The sequence below is a fragment of the Chiloscyllium plagiosum genome, unplaced genomic scaffold, assembly GCF_037043375.1.
Source record: "Chiloscyllium plagiosum isolate Xiang-an unplaced genomic scaffold, Cpla_swu_hap1 HiC_scaffold_2, whole genome shotgun sequence".
NCBI lineage: Eukaryota > Metazoa > Chordata > Chondrichthyes > Orectolobiformes > Hemiscylliidae > Chiloscyllium > Chiloscyllium plagiosum.
Window position 1 is genome coordinate 17,601,150 of NW_028270140.1, and position 13,390 is coordinate 17,614,539.

At 39.9% G+C, this 13,390-nt stretch overlaps 1 protein-coding gene across 2 annotated transcripts in view; it reads right to left on the reverse strand.

Annotated features, from left to right (window-relative positions):
- The window catches only part of LOC122558311 (beta-1,4-galactosyltransferase 1-like), a 45,391-nt gene that overhangs the window by 21,475 nt on the left and 10,526 nt on the right, over window positions 1-13,390 (reverse strand). For both annotated transcript variants that reach the window (XM_087995026.1, XM_043706739.2), the window contains exon 2: window positions 13,094-13,329. In XM_087995026.1, coding sequence (XP_087851152.1) covers window positions 13,094-13,329 — 236 coding nt within the window. The remainder of the gene's footprint in view (window positions 1-13,093; window positions 13,330-13,390) is intronic.

Here is a 13,390-nt window from a genome sequence, read left to right on the forward strand (position 1 = left end):
AGGGACAGCTGGAAAATGGGAAGCTTCAGAAATGAGATAACAAGAATCCAGAGAAAGTATATTCCTGTCAGGGTGAAAGGGAAGTTGGTAGTTATAGGGAATGCTGGATGACTAAAGAAATTGAGGGTTTGCTTAAGAAAAAGAAGGAAGCATATGTAAGGTACAGACAGGATAGACTGAGTGAATCCTTAGAGTATAAAAGCAGTAGGACTATACATAGAGGGTGGCACGTGTATGGAACGAGCTGCCAGAGAAAGTGGTGGAGGCTGGTACAATTGCAACATTAAAGAGGCATTTGGACGGGTATATGAATAGGAAGGGTTTGGAGGGATATGGGCCAGGTGCTGGCAGGTGGGACTAGATTAGGTTGGGACATCTGATCAGCATGGATGAGTTGGACCGAAGGGTCTGTTTCCATGCTGTACATCTCTATGACTCTAATGATTTGAAGTGGAAATATCAAAACCAAATACTTCAGAATTAGGCAAATGTAGATGAGAATAGTTTCATGCATCAGGATCTTGTTGTCTTGTGATATTGTTATATGCAAAGTAATCAGTGCGTTTCCTACATAGCATTGAGCACATTTCAAAAAGCACACGGGGATGTCCTGAAAATATACTGCACAACTGCAACTCTTTCTTTTCTCTCAGTCCTCCGAAGTTCTACTCCACCTTCTAGATCTCTATTTTCCAAGGCATCACTGGATTGACCAGCCACTGATGCATTTATGAGCAACTCATCAGCTCAATTCAAATTGGATGCTGTTTAAAGCAAGTTTATTTAGATCCAAAACTCTGGTTCTATTATGTGAACTCTAGTTTTGTTAACTTGCTTACATGGAGTTAAAACCTGCGCCAAATTATTACAATTAAATATCCATAATTGGCAATTCCACCTCAGTTTAAGTTAGGTTTCAGTAATACATAATTTTATTTTTAATAATTTACTATACTCTTATACACGAATGACAAAACAACAATGATATGCTATTTCTTTCACACTCTCCACAGCATGCATTAAAGTCGATATCATCTCCATCATGTGTTACTCTACTTTGGTTTAATTGATGTCGTGCTATCCTTTCCTGACTATTCATATCTTTCCATTAGATAATCATTCAAATGCTTCTGTCCACTCTCGCCTACAGTAATGTCCAGCATGTTCTATGAATCTTTTGCCTTACCAAATTATTAATTGCATGTTGTATATGAAATTCCATACAACATAAAAAAGCAAACATGAAAGCATCCTGAGTTGCATGTGGTACCATGCTGCTCAACTGGGAAGGTCAGATGGCTTGACTGAAGTTGGAATTCTGAGATGAAGATTAATTTAATCGATCTTAAAATCAGGAGGATAAATCTGGTGTCTTCCTATATAGACAGAGGTAAGCTGCTTCATCACAAACATTATGCACACACAGAAGTTGACATCACTGTTAGCTCACAGATACACAAAAAAAGTGTTACTCACCCTGCAGGTATTTGTACTCAACGCCTAAACCACATTACTGGAGAACACTGTTTGGGATTTTAAAATGGAAATCTAACTGCTGTTTGATTCCTAACATCTTAAAGGTTTTTGCACATGGCACGGTCTTTAATTTTAAGAGAATCAAAGGAGAATGCAACAAAACACTTTCATTATGGAATAACACACAAAGCAATTAAAAAACAGTTAGGAGACAAGTCTGCAGGAAGGAGCCATTGTCAGGCACTACAACAGCTGGGTTACATTCACTTATAAAAGTCACCAGCTGCCACTGATCAAAGTAAGTCTGGGTGCAGGTGTTAAATTTAGTTTGCTTAAAGTACACTGAGTTCAGAAGATGACATGTTGCAAATATCTAGTTCATGGTTATGTGTTTAAAATCTCTTAGTTAGAGCACAGAAATAGATCCTTCAGCCCAAATTGCCCATGCTGACCATGCTTCCTAAACTGAACTAGTCCACGATTTTATTAAACTCTAAGTCACCCCTCTGCCTGCTATGCTCCACTCAACATATCGGCACCCCTAATTAGTTTTTAAAACTATCAAGAAAATGGTAAAAACTGCCCTGAATAATTGTAATTAGTACAAGCTTGGATTTTATTCATTGAAAGGGCGTGGCTAAGCAGAATTAAAAAGTTTATAGCTATAAAGGCAAGATCTTAAAATTACAGGTGATCTCACATAGGAAAAGAACTAGAGACATGATATCTGCTGTCCTTGAAGTAACAAGAGCTTTTAAAAAAAAATGTATACATGGAAGGAGGGCACTGCTGGCTAGGCTGACATTTATTGCCCATCCCTAATGGCCCAGAGAGCAGTTAAGAGTTAACCACATTGCTATGGATCTGGAGTTGCATATAGGCCAGACCAGGTATGAATTGCAGTTTTCCACCCACAAGGACATTAATGAATCAGATAGATTTTCCAACAATGGATTCATGGGCATCATTAGACTCTTACTTCCAGATGTTTATGGAGTTCAAATTCTACCATCTGCCCTGGCAGAATTCAAACCCAGGTTCCCAGGACGTTACCTGGGTCTCTGGATTAACAGTCCAGTAATAATACCACAAGGCCATTGCCTCTCCTAACTGCAGTATAGATACTGTTTTTGGGAGTTAAAAGTCAAATTAGTTTAAAAGAATTTGGACCCTGAAGGATTGCAAACTCCATTTCTTTCTAAATGTTTCAATGGAGCTGATTAAGTGAGTGATTCTTAATTAAAGGGTCTATTTGAGGACATTCTAGAGCTGGCAATGCAATGATGGAGATAGATGGATCACAGAATTTCTCAGGTTGCAATTTATCTGTGTCTTTACTGAGAGAGTTTGTTGCAGTTCACAGAGAAAATTGCCCAAATAAGTAACAGCTAGCAGGCCTGAATTATCAGCAGAGAAACAACTAAATTCATTTGCTGCGAAAAGCAGGTAAAGTTTAGTCCTGTTTTGGATATTATGACAGAAAAGAAGCCAGAAGTCTTTACTACTTTCAGAGTGGACAACAAATTCATAGTTGTCTTCAAGAGTCTTATGTTTAAAAACAATAATCAGTAGATTAGCTGAGAAGGCAACAGGAACAAAGGATGATCAGAGTCAAGAGGGAGTGAAATTAAAAGTCTTACTTCTGAGGAATTCCCAGACAGCACAGCATACTTTGAGTGCAGTCAACAGAAGTAAATAAATCTGAAGTGATACCATGAAGTGCAAGAGAATTCTTGGGAAAGAAAGAGTGCATAGTACATAATGTTTGTTAATTGTGCAAGTTAACTGAACGCATTTGATTCAAATCCTTTAGGTACTATAAATGTGTTTTTCTTCAAAAATAAAAAAGAAAAACTTATGGCCTAGTATCCACTGGTTATATCATAGAACGGTTGCATTGTTTTCAATGATTCTAATCCAAATGGCAACAGGCACAAAATAAATCACATTATTATCTACTGCTGAAAACAACTAACTTCCTCTTAGTCATGTGAGAAATTTTAATCTCATTTTCATTGTTAATGTGCTTATTTCAATTTTGAATTCATTTGGTACTGAACAAACAGTAAAATAAAAACATACAGGCCAAGAGAGATCCTGTATAATGAACTTTTTTTCATATAAAGAGAGCTAATTCACCAGGTACCAGCTGCCTTTGAAATAACATTCACATATCTCATTCTGTACCAACATCCAAACACTGATCTTGATTTCTCATCTCAAGTTCACTATTTCCAGATAGTACACTCAGATCCCCTGTTGGTGTCACTTTCTGAAGAAGCTTGATCATAAATCTGTTGTTTCAGAAAAAAGTTGCAATAAAGGAAAGATAACCAAAAACAAAAATGCCCTATAGATCTTGCCTTCATTTTTATTGAAAATGTTTATGCTCCCTTTATATACATACTTTAAAACAACCACGATGTATATTATTGGTAACTGCAGCTGAATATAAGTCATATCAATTACAGTTGTTGCACGAACTATGCAAAGACTTCACAAAAATTGTAAAAGCATACGATATTTTAATCTAAACTGATATACGCTAAAAATTAGACAAGGAAAAAGATGAATCCTGATAAAATTACTGTGCAGCATTTGAACCTTTAGTGCAACACTAACTAAAGACTCATCATGAACCACTGATGAGGTGCCATTTTCCTTCTCATTAGAGGTAAGGATATAGTGTCCACAATTACCAATTTCTTAATCGGGCACAAAGTACATATCACTTTACCGGCCCAGCTGAGCAGAGGACTATTTCTTCCTTCTCCATCTGAGCTAGCTAGTGCAGGGAGGGAGAGTTGCAATCAGATTCCACTGCAACCTTCACAATCTCAATGTTCTGCAGAAGATAGAAGAAACAAGCACAGATCTAGAAAAAAAGCAAGTGGGACGCAGGTGGGGAAGGGAAAGAAAAGAAGAGAAAGGTAAGTGCCATGAACATTGAAATAAGCAAAAGACATTTCCAGAGCTTGGTTCTCCCCACACCCTCCTCCCAACAACAGCACTGTGAATACTGAGTAGGTCTTTAAACATTTTCATGTTTTTACAATAGGTCATTTAAACTATACTAAAGCAGGAAACATTTCCAAGAATACAATACATCTACAAACCTTTCAAAAAGGCACAGCTACAAAGGCAGATCATCTGATGGAAACAAATATTATTGGAGTTACCTGCCAGAGTGGTCTTCCTCACTGAATCAATTTCAATTTTCACACAAATGGGAACTTCTTTCAAGGGAAAATTTACTGAGTGCTATCCATGAACAATTCCGAATTAAGTGACATGCCCTACAACATTCAATTCATTCTTTAGATACAGAAATGGCACTGCAACATCATTACCAAGTCACAATTCTAAGGTGAACTGTTTTGAAAATAGACACTGGTTCAAGAAATGCAGAGGAGGGTCATAATACAATCTCCACCCGTGATGACATTCAAATCTGGAAAGAATAAGTTAGCAAGCTAAGTTCAAGGAGCTAAACAGTCAAGTACTTAAAGTCCTTAAAAGGAAAGAATTAACTGAACTGAATGACATGTTTGCGGTTCCAATGAAGTCGGAACCAGGAGATATAAGCTCAAACCTGTAAGGAAGTTGCATACAGACAGTTCATGTTTAATGACTATATGCATAAATTAGCAAAGCTGTGGGAATAGGCTTTCCCATGAAGGCAATGTAGGCAATAGCAAGACAGACATGGAAGCAAGGAGACAACACCATGAAATATCCACAGGGGAAAACCAGAGGCAAGAGGAAACAGGTGATCAATAGAGGATTCAGTATTTAAAAAAAACACTAGCCTAATGGAACAAACAATATTTTCCAAGATCTGTACTTTATATTCTAATCTGTTTGTAAGTCCATTTTAGAACTGAAGGCAATTTCCAGAAATATCAACATTTTAAAAACATTTCCTCTAAGTCACTCTTTCTGATAGTCATTCATTCTAATGTTCCTTCGCCACATCCATGATCCCCTAAGGAGCCACTGTTAATGACATTTGCAGATAAATATTTAATGTGCTTATAAGCTATTCCACTCCATTGTTATAGCAGTACTGTCAAACCATTTAAATAAAACAATTTATTGTCACTGATAGAAGATATTTACATTCATACCTCAAGTTTTTCTCCACTATCTTTCGGACACCATACAAACAAACATTCACCTCTACTAACGCAAGTATTTTAAAATGTTATCAGCAGCAATAATTAACAATTAAAACAGGCTCCAATTAAAACTTCTCCTCCCTCACTGGATCCCAGGAATCAATCCAGAGAACGTTCTCTGAACTGCTTGGAATAAAATTGTCCTTTCTTGTACAAGATCAAAACGGTAGACAGTACACTCAATGTAGTCTCAGCAAAGCCCTGTACAATTGTAGCAAAATTCTTCTAACAGTCAAAAAGCATGGGGCTGGGAAAGCACAATGAACATTCTTGATGAAGATCTTATGCACAGAATGTCAACTCTCCTGCTGCTTGGATGCTGCCTGATCAGCTGTGCTTTTCCAGTGCCATACTTTTTGACTTCAATTGCCAGCATCTGCAGTATTCACTTTGCCTCTGCAAAATTCTTATACTCCATTCTCCTCGCAATAAAACCACCTCCAAATCACTTGATGTAACTGCATAATTAACCTTTTGAGATTCATGCACCAGGATATCCAGATCCCTTTGTGCTGCAGAGTTCTGCGACCTATTTTTACTTAAAATACACCATTTTCTCTTCTTCCTGCCAAAGTGAACTAATTCCTATGTTCCCATGCTATCCTCCAACATTTTGCCCACTCACCCACCTAGTGACCCTTTGCAGACACTTTATACTCTACCAGAACAATAATGATTATTCACCTCTCTGATCCGAATATTAAATGCTACCTAAATGAAAAACTAACTTTAGTCACCTCTGCACTAAAGCAAACTCAGCTATGTAAACGACTGCTGTGTCATTGTTCACTCTGCACTAGATTTGAGAGCCACCTTCAAACTAACTCTGCACACAAACATTCTGCCTATCCTTGAATACCATCAATACAAACGTCATATCAACCCAGATTTGGCCAGTCAAACGTTTCACCCTTCATATACATTATGAAACCCTCTCGAATACATTGAGCACCTCATACAGCTTGGCATCCACCTCTGCCAAAATAAAACACCAAGAAATCCAAGCCAGTCCAGGCTTCCATAAACTACAGCAACAAAAGAACAAAAGAAATTCCACCAGCAATGCCTGCACCATATCCTCCAATTCTAGCACCTGACCCAAAGCCAGCTCTTCAGGCAAAATTCCTAAGGGGGGGGTCTGAGAAGTATCACCCCTGCCAGGTTCAATTTTTGAATTTTAAATGGCCAGCTTTCAAGACAAGGGCAAAGAAAATGTAGCAAAGACACTTAAAGCTCTCCTTTAAGTCCAGCAGCATCAACATGAGTGCTGGGAGGAGCTGGTTAACAACAATTCTAATAGCACTAACTCATCATACTTCAAGTTCAAATGATAAGGCACAGCAGCAAAAGGGATAGGAAGCAAACCCTGCACTCAATCTCACGAGCTGTTGTGTCCTTTGTGCCGAAACATCTGCAGATCAAAAATTAGCCTGTTCAGTTATATGAACTCCAATGGTAGACATCAGAGTAATATCATCCTAGAAATGAGGCTCAGAATCAAACATAGAAAAGGTCCTTTGGCCAGCTGAATCTGTTCTGCCAAAAAAAATATATTACCGCCCGCACTTGTTCCACTTTCCCCAATTACAATTAGAATTAACCCCAAGAAAACATCAAACGATCGGATGTATTTCTATCCTTTGCAAAATGATAATCCAATTAACTGGATCGTTAAGATTATTTCAGCAGATAGCCAACAATGCTGGAGTGGTACGAGAAATATAATTAACCTATTTAAAAAGGAGGATATTAGCAAACCAGTTGGGCATTTAAAACCACCTTACAGTTTTATAGGCACTTAGATCCTAGTTTTGTTCTATATTTTAAAAATAATTTAATGCAAATTCACAAACCAGTACAATTTGAATTCACATTTTCTAGATTAGTTCAACTCTTTGGTATATTACTACACAACCAGCAAACAAATTAAAATGAACTATGAATGCTAAAAATCTGAAACAGAAATTGCTGGAAAACCTCAGTTCTGGCAGCATCTGTGGCAAAAAGGCAGAGTTCACATTTCAAGTCCTGTGACTTTTCTTCAGAAAACAACTCCACAGATGCTGCCAGACTTACTGAGAGTTTCCTCACTAATTTACGCTTTTGTTACTACAAGCAATCTAAAAACAATACAGACCCAGCATTTTAACTTTAGCAACTTTTCATGAATAAAAAGAATTTGCCTTACAATTTTGGTCCCCACAGCCACCTGATGAAGGACCGGCGCTCCGAAAGCTAGTGTGCTTCCAATTAAACCTGTTTGACTATAACCTAGTGTTGTGAGATTTTTAAACTTTGTACACCCCAGTCCAACACCGGCATCTCCAAATCAAAGATTAGCATCCACAGCATGCCAATTATTACTTTATTTATGACTAACTCTAGCAAAGAATAATAATTACAAGCATTGCTATCCTTAATCTGTTCAGTACAGCTTACACTAATACAGGAGCTACAATTCTCACCCGGACAGCCCAAAACCAACATGTTTCAAAGTGAAGGCAGCTACACAATCTGAAAAAAAATTAATGAATGGCCTCAAAAGTCACTGGATACTGCATCACCCATCCTGAGCCATATTTTAAAAAATCAATTTCACTATGAAGCAGGGCTGGAGGCAATTCCAAATTCTTTATCTCAGAAGAGCAGAGGAAACACAGAAAGGGAATGAAGTTGAGAATTAAAGCCAGGAGTGGCTCAGGTTGTAAGCTGCTAGAGTGAACCAAATGGGAGAGTGCAAAATGAAAAACAGAATCATGAGGAGACATCACAGGAAAGTAGTTATGTGGTGTAAATATACTGGTAAACCTTTAAATTAATCTAAATGAATGAAAATGTATGACACTTATCAATAAACTAACATGGAAATTAAAATTCAAAGCCAACTGGATACGTTATCAAGTAAAAACAGTGCTTGTTTAAACAATTCTACTGAGAGCACCCAGTTAAAGTTAAGTGATATTTAATGGCAACACGAAGGCTGTCTAACCATTTTCCTTAAAATGATCTAAAATCCATTGGGTTCCAAGAATAAAACAAAAACGTTTTCGTTAAATCCCTACATTAGGTCACCTGATAAGGAGCTGACTGGTGAATAGGTGGCAAGACTTTTAAACTTACTACTACAATAAATAGAGACATGGCAAGGCAGCTACAAAACCTTGGAGTACACATCCCATTCTATGTAGGAACTCTGGAATGCTTCCTGTGTCCAGGATGGCCACTTTGGCAGCAGTCATTTGCAGATTTGAGAGCTTGAGTAGCACCCCCAAGAAATTTAGAGTTTCAAGGTTTGCATATCTTACTATGACTCTGGACTTTAAACAGTCTCCTTTAATTCAAGATCAGAAGTAGTTTGGAGAAAGGAATGGGACCTCCTACAGAATCTGCCAAGTCAAGTCCATTTTACTTCATCCTAAACCTGTTGAGACAGGTAAATATAATCTGGTTGCCAATGCGACTGGAATCCAGGTCAAAAGCTTATGACTGTAGGTTCAAGTTCTAACACTGACACAGAAATAACAGACAAAGGAATTGCTTTTCAAAGGATGGAAATCTCAGACTTGGAACTGAGTGCTGAGCTGCGATGCAGCTCAAGAATGCTTTTGGGTGAACCACTGAACATAGTATTGGTTAGGATAGATACCTGGTTCCAGAATAAGGCTTATAATAAAAATCAAAGACTGTGGCATCACCAGATGGTGCCTCACTTCTGGAAATCTACTTGATTATGCTCAAAAGGTAAACTTATATTATGTTTAAAAAAGTTAGATTCACCCTGGTAGAAGGGATGTTGTTAAAACAAGAGGAAACGTAGGACTTTAAACTAGGCTAGATTTCTCTTTAAACTAGGTTAGTGCTGATAAACTAGGTTAGATTTCTCCTGAGAAAGTAGAATATTGTAAAAACATGACTTGGGTTTTCAGTCATGTTAAAAATGAATAGGAAATACCATTTCTGTAGTTCAGCGTATTTAGCGCAAACATTATTTCATAGTAAACTATGTGGAATTTTCGTATCTTCCATTAAGTCTTAAAACATGAAATCTTGTTAAGTAATCTTCCAAGTTAGTCACTGGGAAGTTCACATCTCTTAAGACATAGGTAAGTATACAAATCATACAAGTCTACAGATGTGGTCATCCCACAGCCACGGAGACAGCAGTCAAGGAGAACCAGGTGAGTAGTGCAATACTCTAGGAACATATCTTGCTCTTCCAACTAATATTCCATTCTTAATATTGACAAGAACGGATGTTTCCTGCAGGATGTGCAGTAAGTCTAGTCTACAGCATCATGGTTTGCTGAGCTACAATGAGGAACATGGGGAAGATCTCAAAGCAATAAAACAGATAAAGTTGAGTGGCACAGTGGCATCCCTGTCTCCAAGCCAAAAGCTCTGGACCAGATTGCTAGCAAGAGCAAGGAGTTTGATGCCCTTTCCAGCAGGATTTGGGATCTGCCTCCTTGACTCAGTAGCACTAGAAGCTGCAATTTTGTGGGTCAGACCTTCCATCAGACAGAATACTGAAGTAGTAATTGGGGATTCAACAGTTAGCACAACAGATGTATTTTTTCAGGAGAAAGTGAGGTCTGCAGATGCTGGAGATCAGAGATGGAAATGTGTTGCTGGAAAAGCGCAGCAGGTCAGGCAGCATCTAGGGAACAGGAGAATCGACGTTTCGGGCATTAGCCCTTCTTCAGGAAAGAGCTAAATGTATTTTTTCAGCCTCATCTGTGAATTTAGGACATTTTTTTGTCACCAGGCAGCAGCACAGCACTCCAAGGGCAAGGGTGAAGAAGCCAGCAGTCATAGCTCAGATGGGTAGCATTGACACAGTTAGAAACAGGGAAGAGGTTTTGCAGGCAGACCTGAAGAAACTAGCAAACAGGATCTGAAAAAAAAAGTGGTCATCTCAGCATTATTCACAATATCACCCTCAAGCGAACACAGAAAAAAGGACAGAGTGGACAAATGTGTGGCAGCAGACATTGCAAGGGGAGGGCTGCAAATTTCTGGGGGCATTGGAACCCGTGTAAGCCAGAAAGATTGCACCTTAACAGAGATGGATCTAATTTCCTTGCAAAGTGATTTGCATGGGAGGGCTTGAACTCATTTGACAGGGGTGTCTGAATCAGGGGAATGACACAAAAGTATTAGGCGAGGTCAACATAAGGAATATATAGTTTAAATTACATCCATGTGAATGTATGGAAGGTGGTAAATAAGGGTGAACTGCAGGTGCAAGTTGCCACATAGAAATACAAATTTATGATAACAGAAATCTGGCCAAGATGATAATGGACAGAAAGAAATATTCTGGATACAGGTACTCAAGAAAGTTAGAGAAGGAAAAGAGGTGGCACAGTAATATTGATGAGGGGGAGAGACTGAGACTACAGGCTTTAAAAGACTTACAGACCTTGTAGTCAGGACATTTTTACTACAAACCGACCGACTCCCACAGCTACCTGGACTACACCTCCTCCCATCCTGCCCCCTGTAAAAACGCCATCCCATTCTCCCAATTCCTTCGACTCCACCGCATCTGCTCCCAGGAGGACCAGTTCCAAAAACGCACAACCCAGATGGCCTCCTTCTTCAAGGACCGCAATTTCCCCCCCAACGTGGTCGACGATGCCCTCCACCGCATCTCTTCCACTTCCCGCTCCTCCGCCCTTGAACCCCACCCCTCCAACCGCCACCAAGACAGAACCCCACTGGTCCTCACCTACCACCCCACAAATCTCCATGTACAGCACATCATCCGCCGTCATTTCCGCTACCTCCAAACGGACCCCACCACCAAGGATATATTTCCCTCCCCTCCCCTATCAGCATTCCGTAAAGACCACTCCCTCCGTGACTCCCTCGTCAGATCCACACCCCCCACCAACCCAACCTCCACTCCCGGCACCTTCCCCTGCAACCGCAGGAGGTGCAAGACTTGCGCCCACACCTCCCCCCTCACCTCCCTCCAAGGCCCCAAAGGAAACTTCCATATCCGCCACAGATTCACCTGCACCTCCACACATATCATCTATTGCATCCTCTGCACCCGATGTGGCCTCCTCCATATTGGGGAGACAGGCCGGCTACTTGCGGAGTGTTTCAGAGAACACCTCTGGGACACCCGGACCAACCAACCTAACCACCCTGTAGCTCAACATTTCAATTCCCCCTCCCACTCCACCAAGGATATGCAGGTCTTTGGACTCCTCCATCGTCAGACCACAACAAAACGACGGTTGGAGGAAGAACGCCACATCTTCCGGCTAGGAACCCTCCAACCACAAGGGATGAACTCGGATTTCACCAGTTTCCTCATTTCCCCTCCCCCCACCCTGTCTCAGTCAAATCCATCAAATTCAGCACCGCCTTCCTAACCTGAGATCTTCTTCCCAACCTCTCCGCCCCCACCCCAGTCTGACCTATCACCCTCACCTTGACCTCTTTCCACCTATCATATTTCTGACACCCCTCCCCCAAGTCCCTCCTCCCTACCTTTTATCTTAGCCTGCTGGACAAACTTTCCCCATTCCTGAAGAAGGGCTTATGCCCGAAACGTCGATTCTCTTGTTCCCTGGATGCTGCCTGACCTGCTGCGCTTTTCCAGCAACACATTTCCAGCTCTGATCTCCAGCATCTGCAGACCTCACTTTCTCCTCAGGACATTTTATTAGCCTAATATATACTGAGGATGTTGTAGTGAAGTGTAAAGTCAGGGAGGGGCAAGAATTTCTGGTAGGTGTACAATAATATTTTCTATTGTATTGCGTTTCCAGTGCAAAGGTATTTATCTGACTGGAACCAGAACTAGAAAGGTCATGCTTGACAAGAGCAAAGGTGGTGATGACAAATCCAGATCTCCCTGGACGATCAAAGAGTCAGAGAGCAGTATGAAGCAGATAAATCATACAACAGCCGATCAGACTGAACACAAAGTTTGGAGTGATCTGGACATAGTAAACAATAGAAACAGGAGGAAGGCAGTCCTGCCTGAACTGCCTTTTAACACTAGCATGGCTGATTAAACACCAACACCTTTTACCTCCATAACTCTTTACACCATTGAAAATCAGAAATATGTCAACCAATATGTCAAATATACTCAAAAGATAGAGTTTCCATGGCCTTCAGGATAGAAACCAGGATAATTCTTTCCTGTTGGCACCAACGTAATGTGAATAGCAAAAAGAATCAACAGCAATTCGAGAAAATCCTTTTGAATATAAACATTTTGGATCTGGAATGCACTGCCTGAGCATGCAGTGGAGGTACACTCAAACAATGTCTAAGTAAACTGGACAACAGGGGAAGTGCAGGGAATGGGATCGGATTAGTTGCTTTTCAGAAAGTCAACACAGTGACAATGGACAAAATGGCTTCATAGGCATTCATTTCATGATTCTAATTGCATTAGAAGAGTAATTTCTTACCTGGTTAATGACATACACCCCATAATCCAGTTGCTGCCGCTGAAGAATTGGATGCAAGAAATACAACCAATATTTCAAATGCTCAAATCGATTACGAAAAGGAATGATGATGGCAACTTTCTGGAGAGCTGTACACTCGACTGGAGTAAATCTGCCTCCTTCCCTTAACAATGAATTAGTATTTTTCACATCTTCCAGATCAACAGTCTGAGAAAATTCTATTGAAAGTGGTCCCACTACAGAGAAAACAGAAGTCCAGAATCAGTTCAAAAACAATATGCACTGTTCTATGGGGCT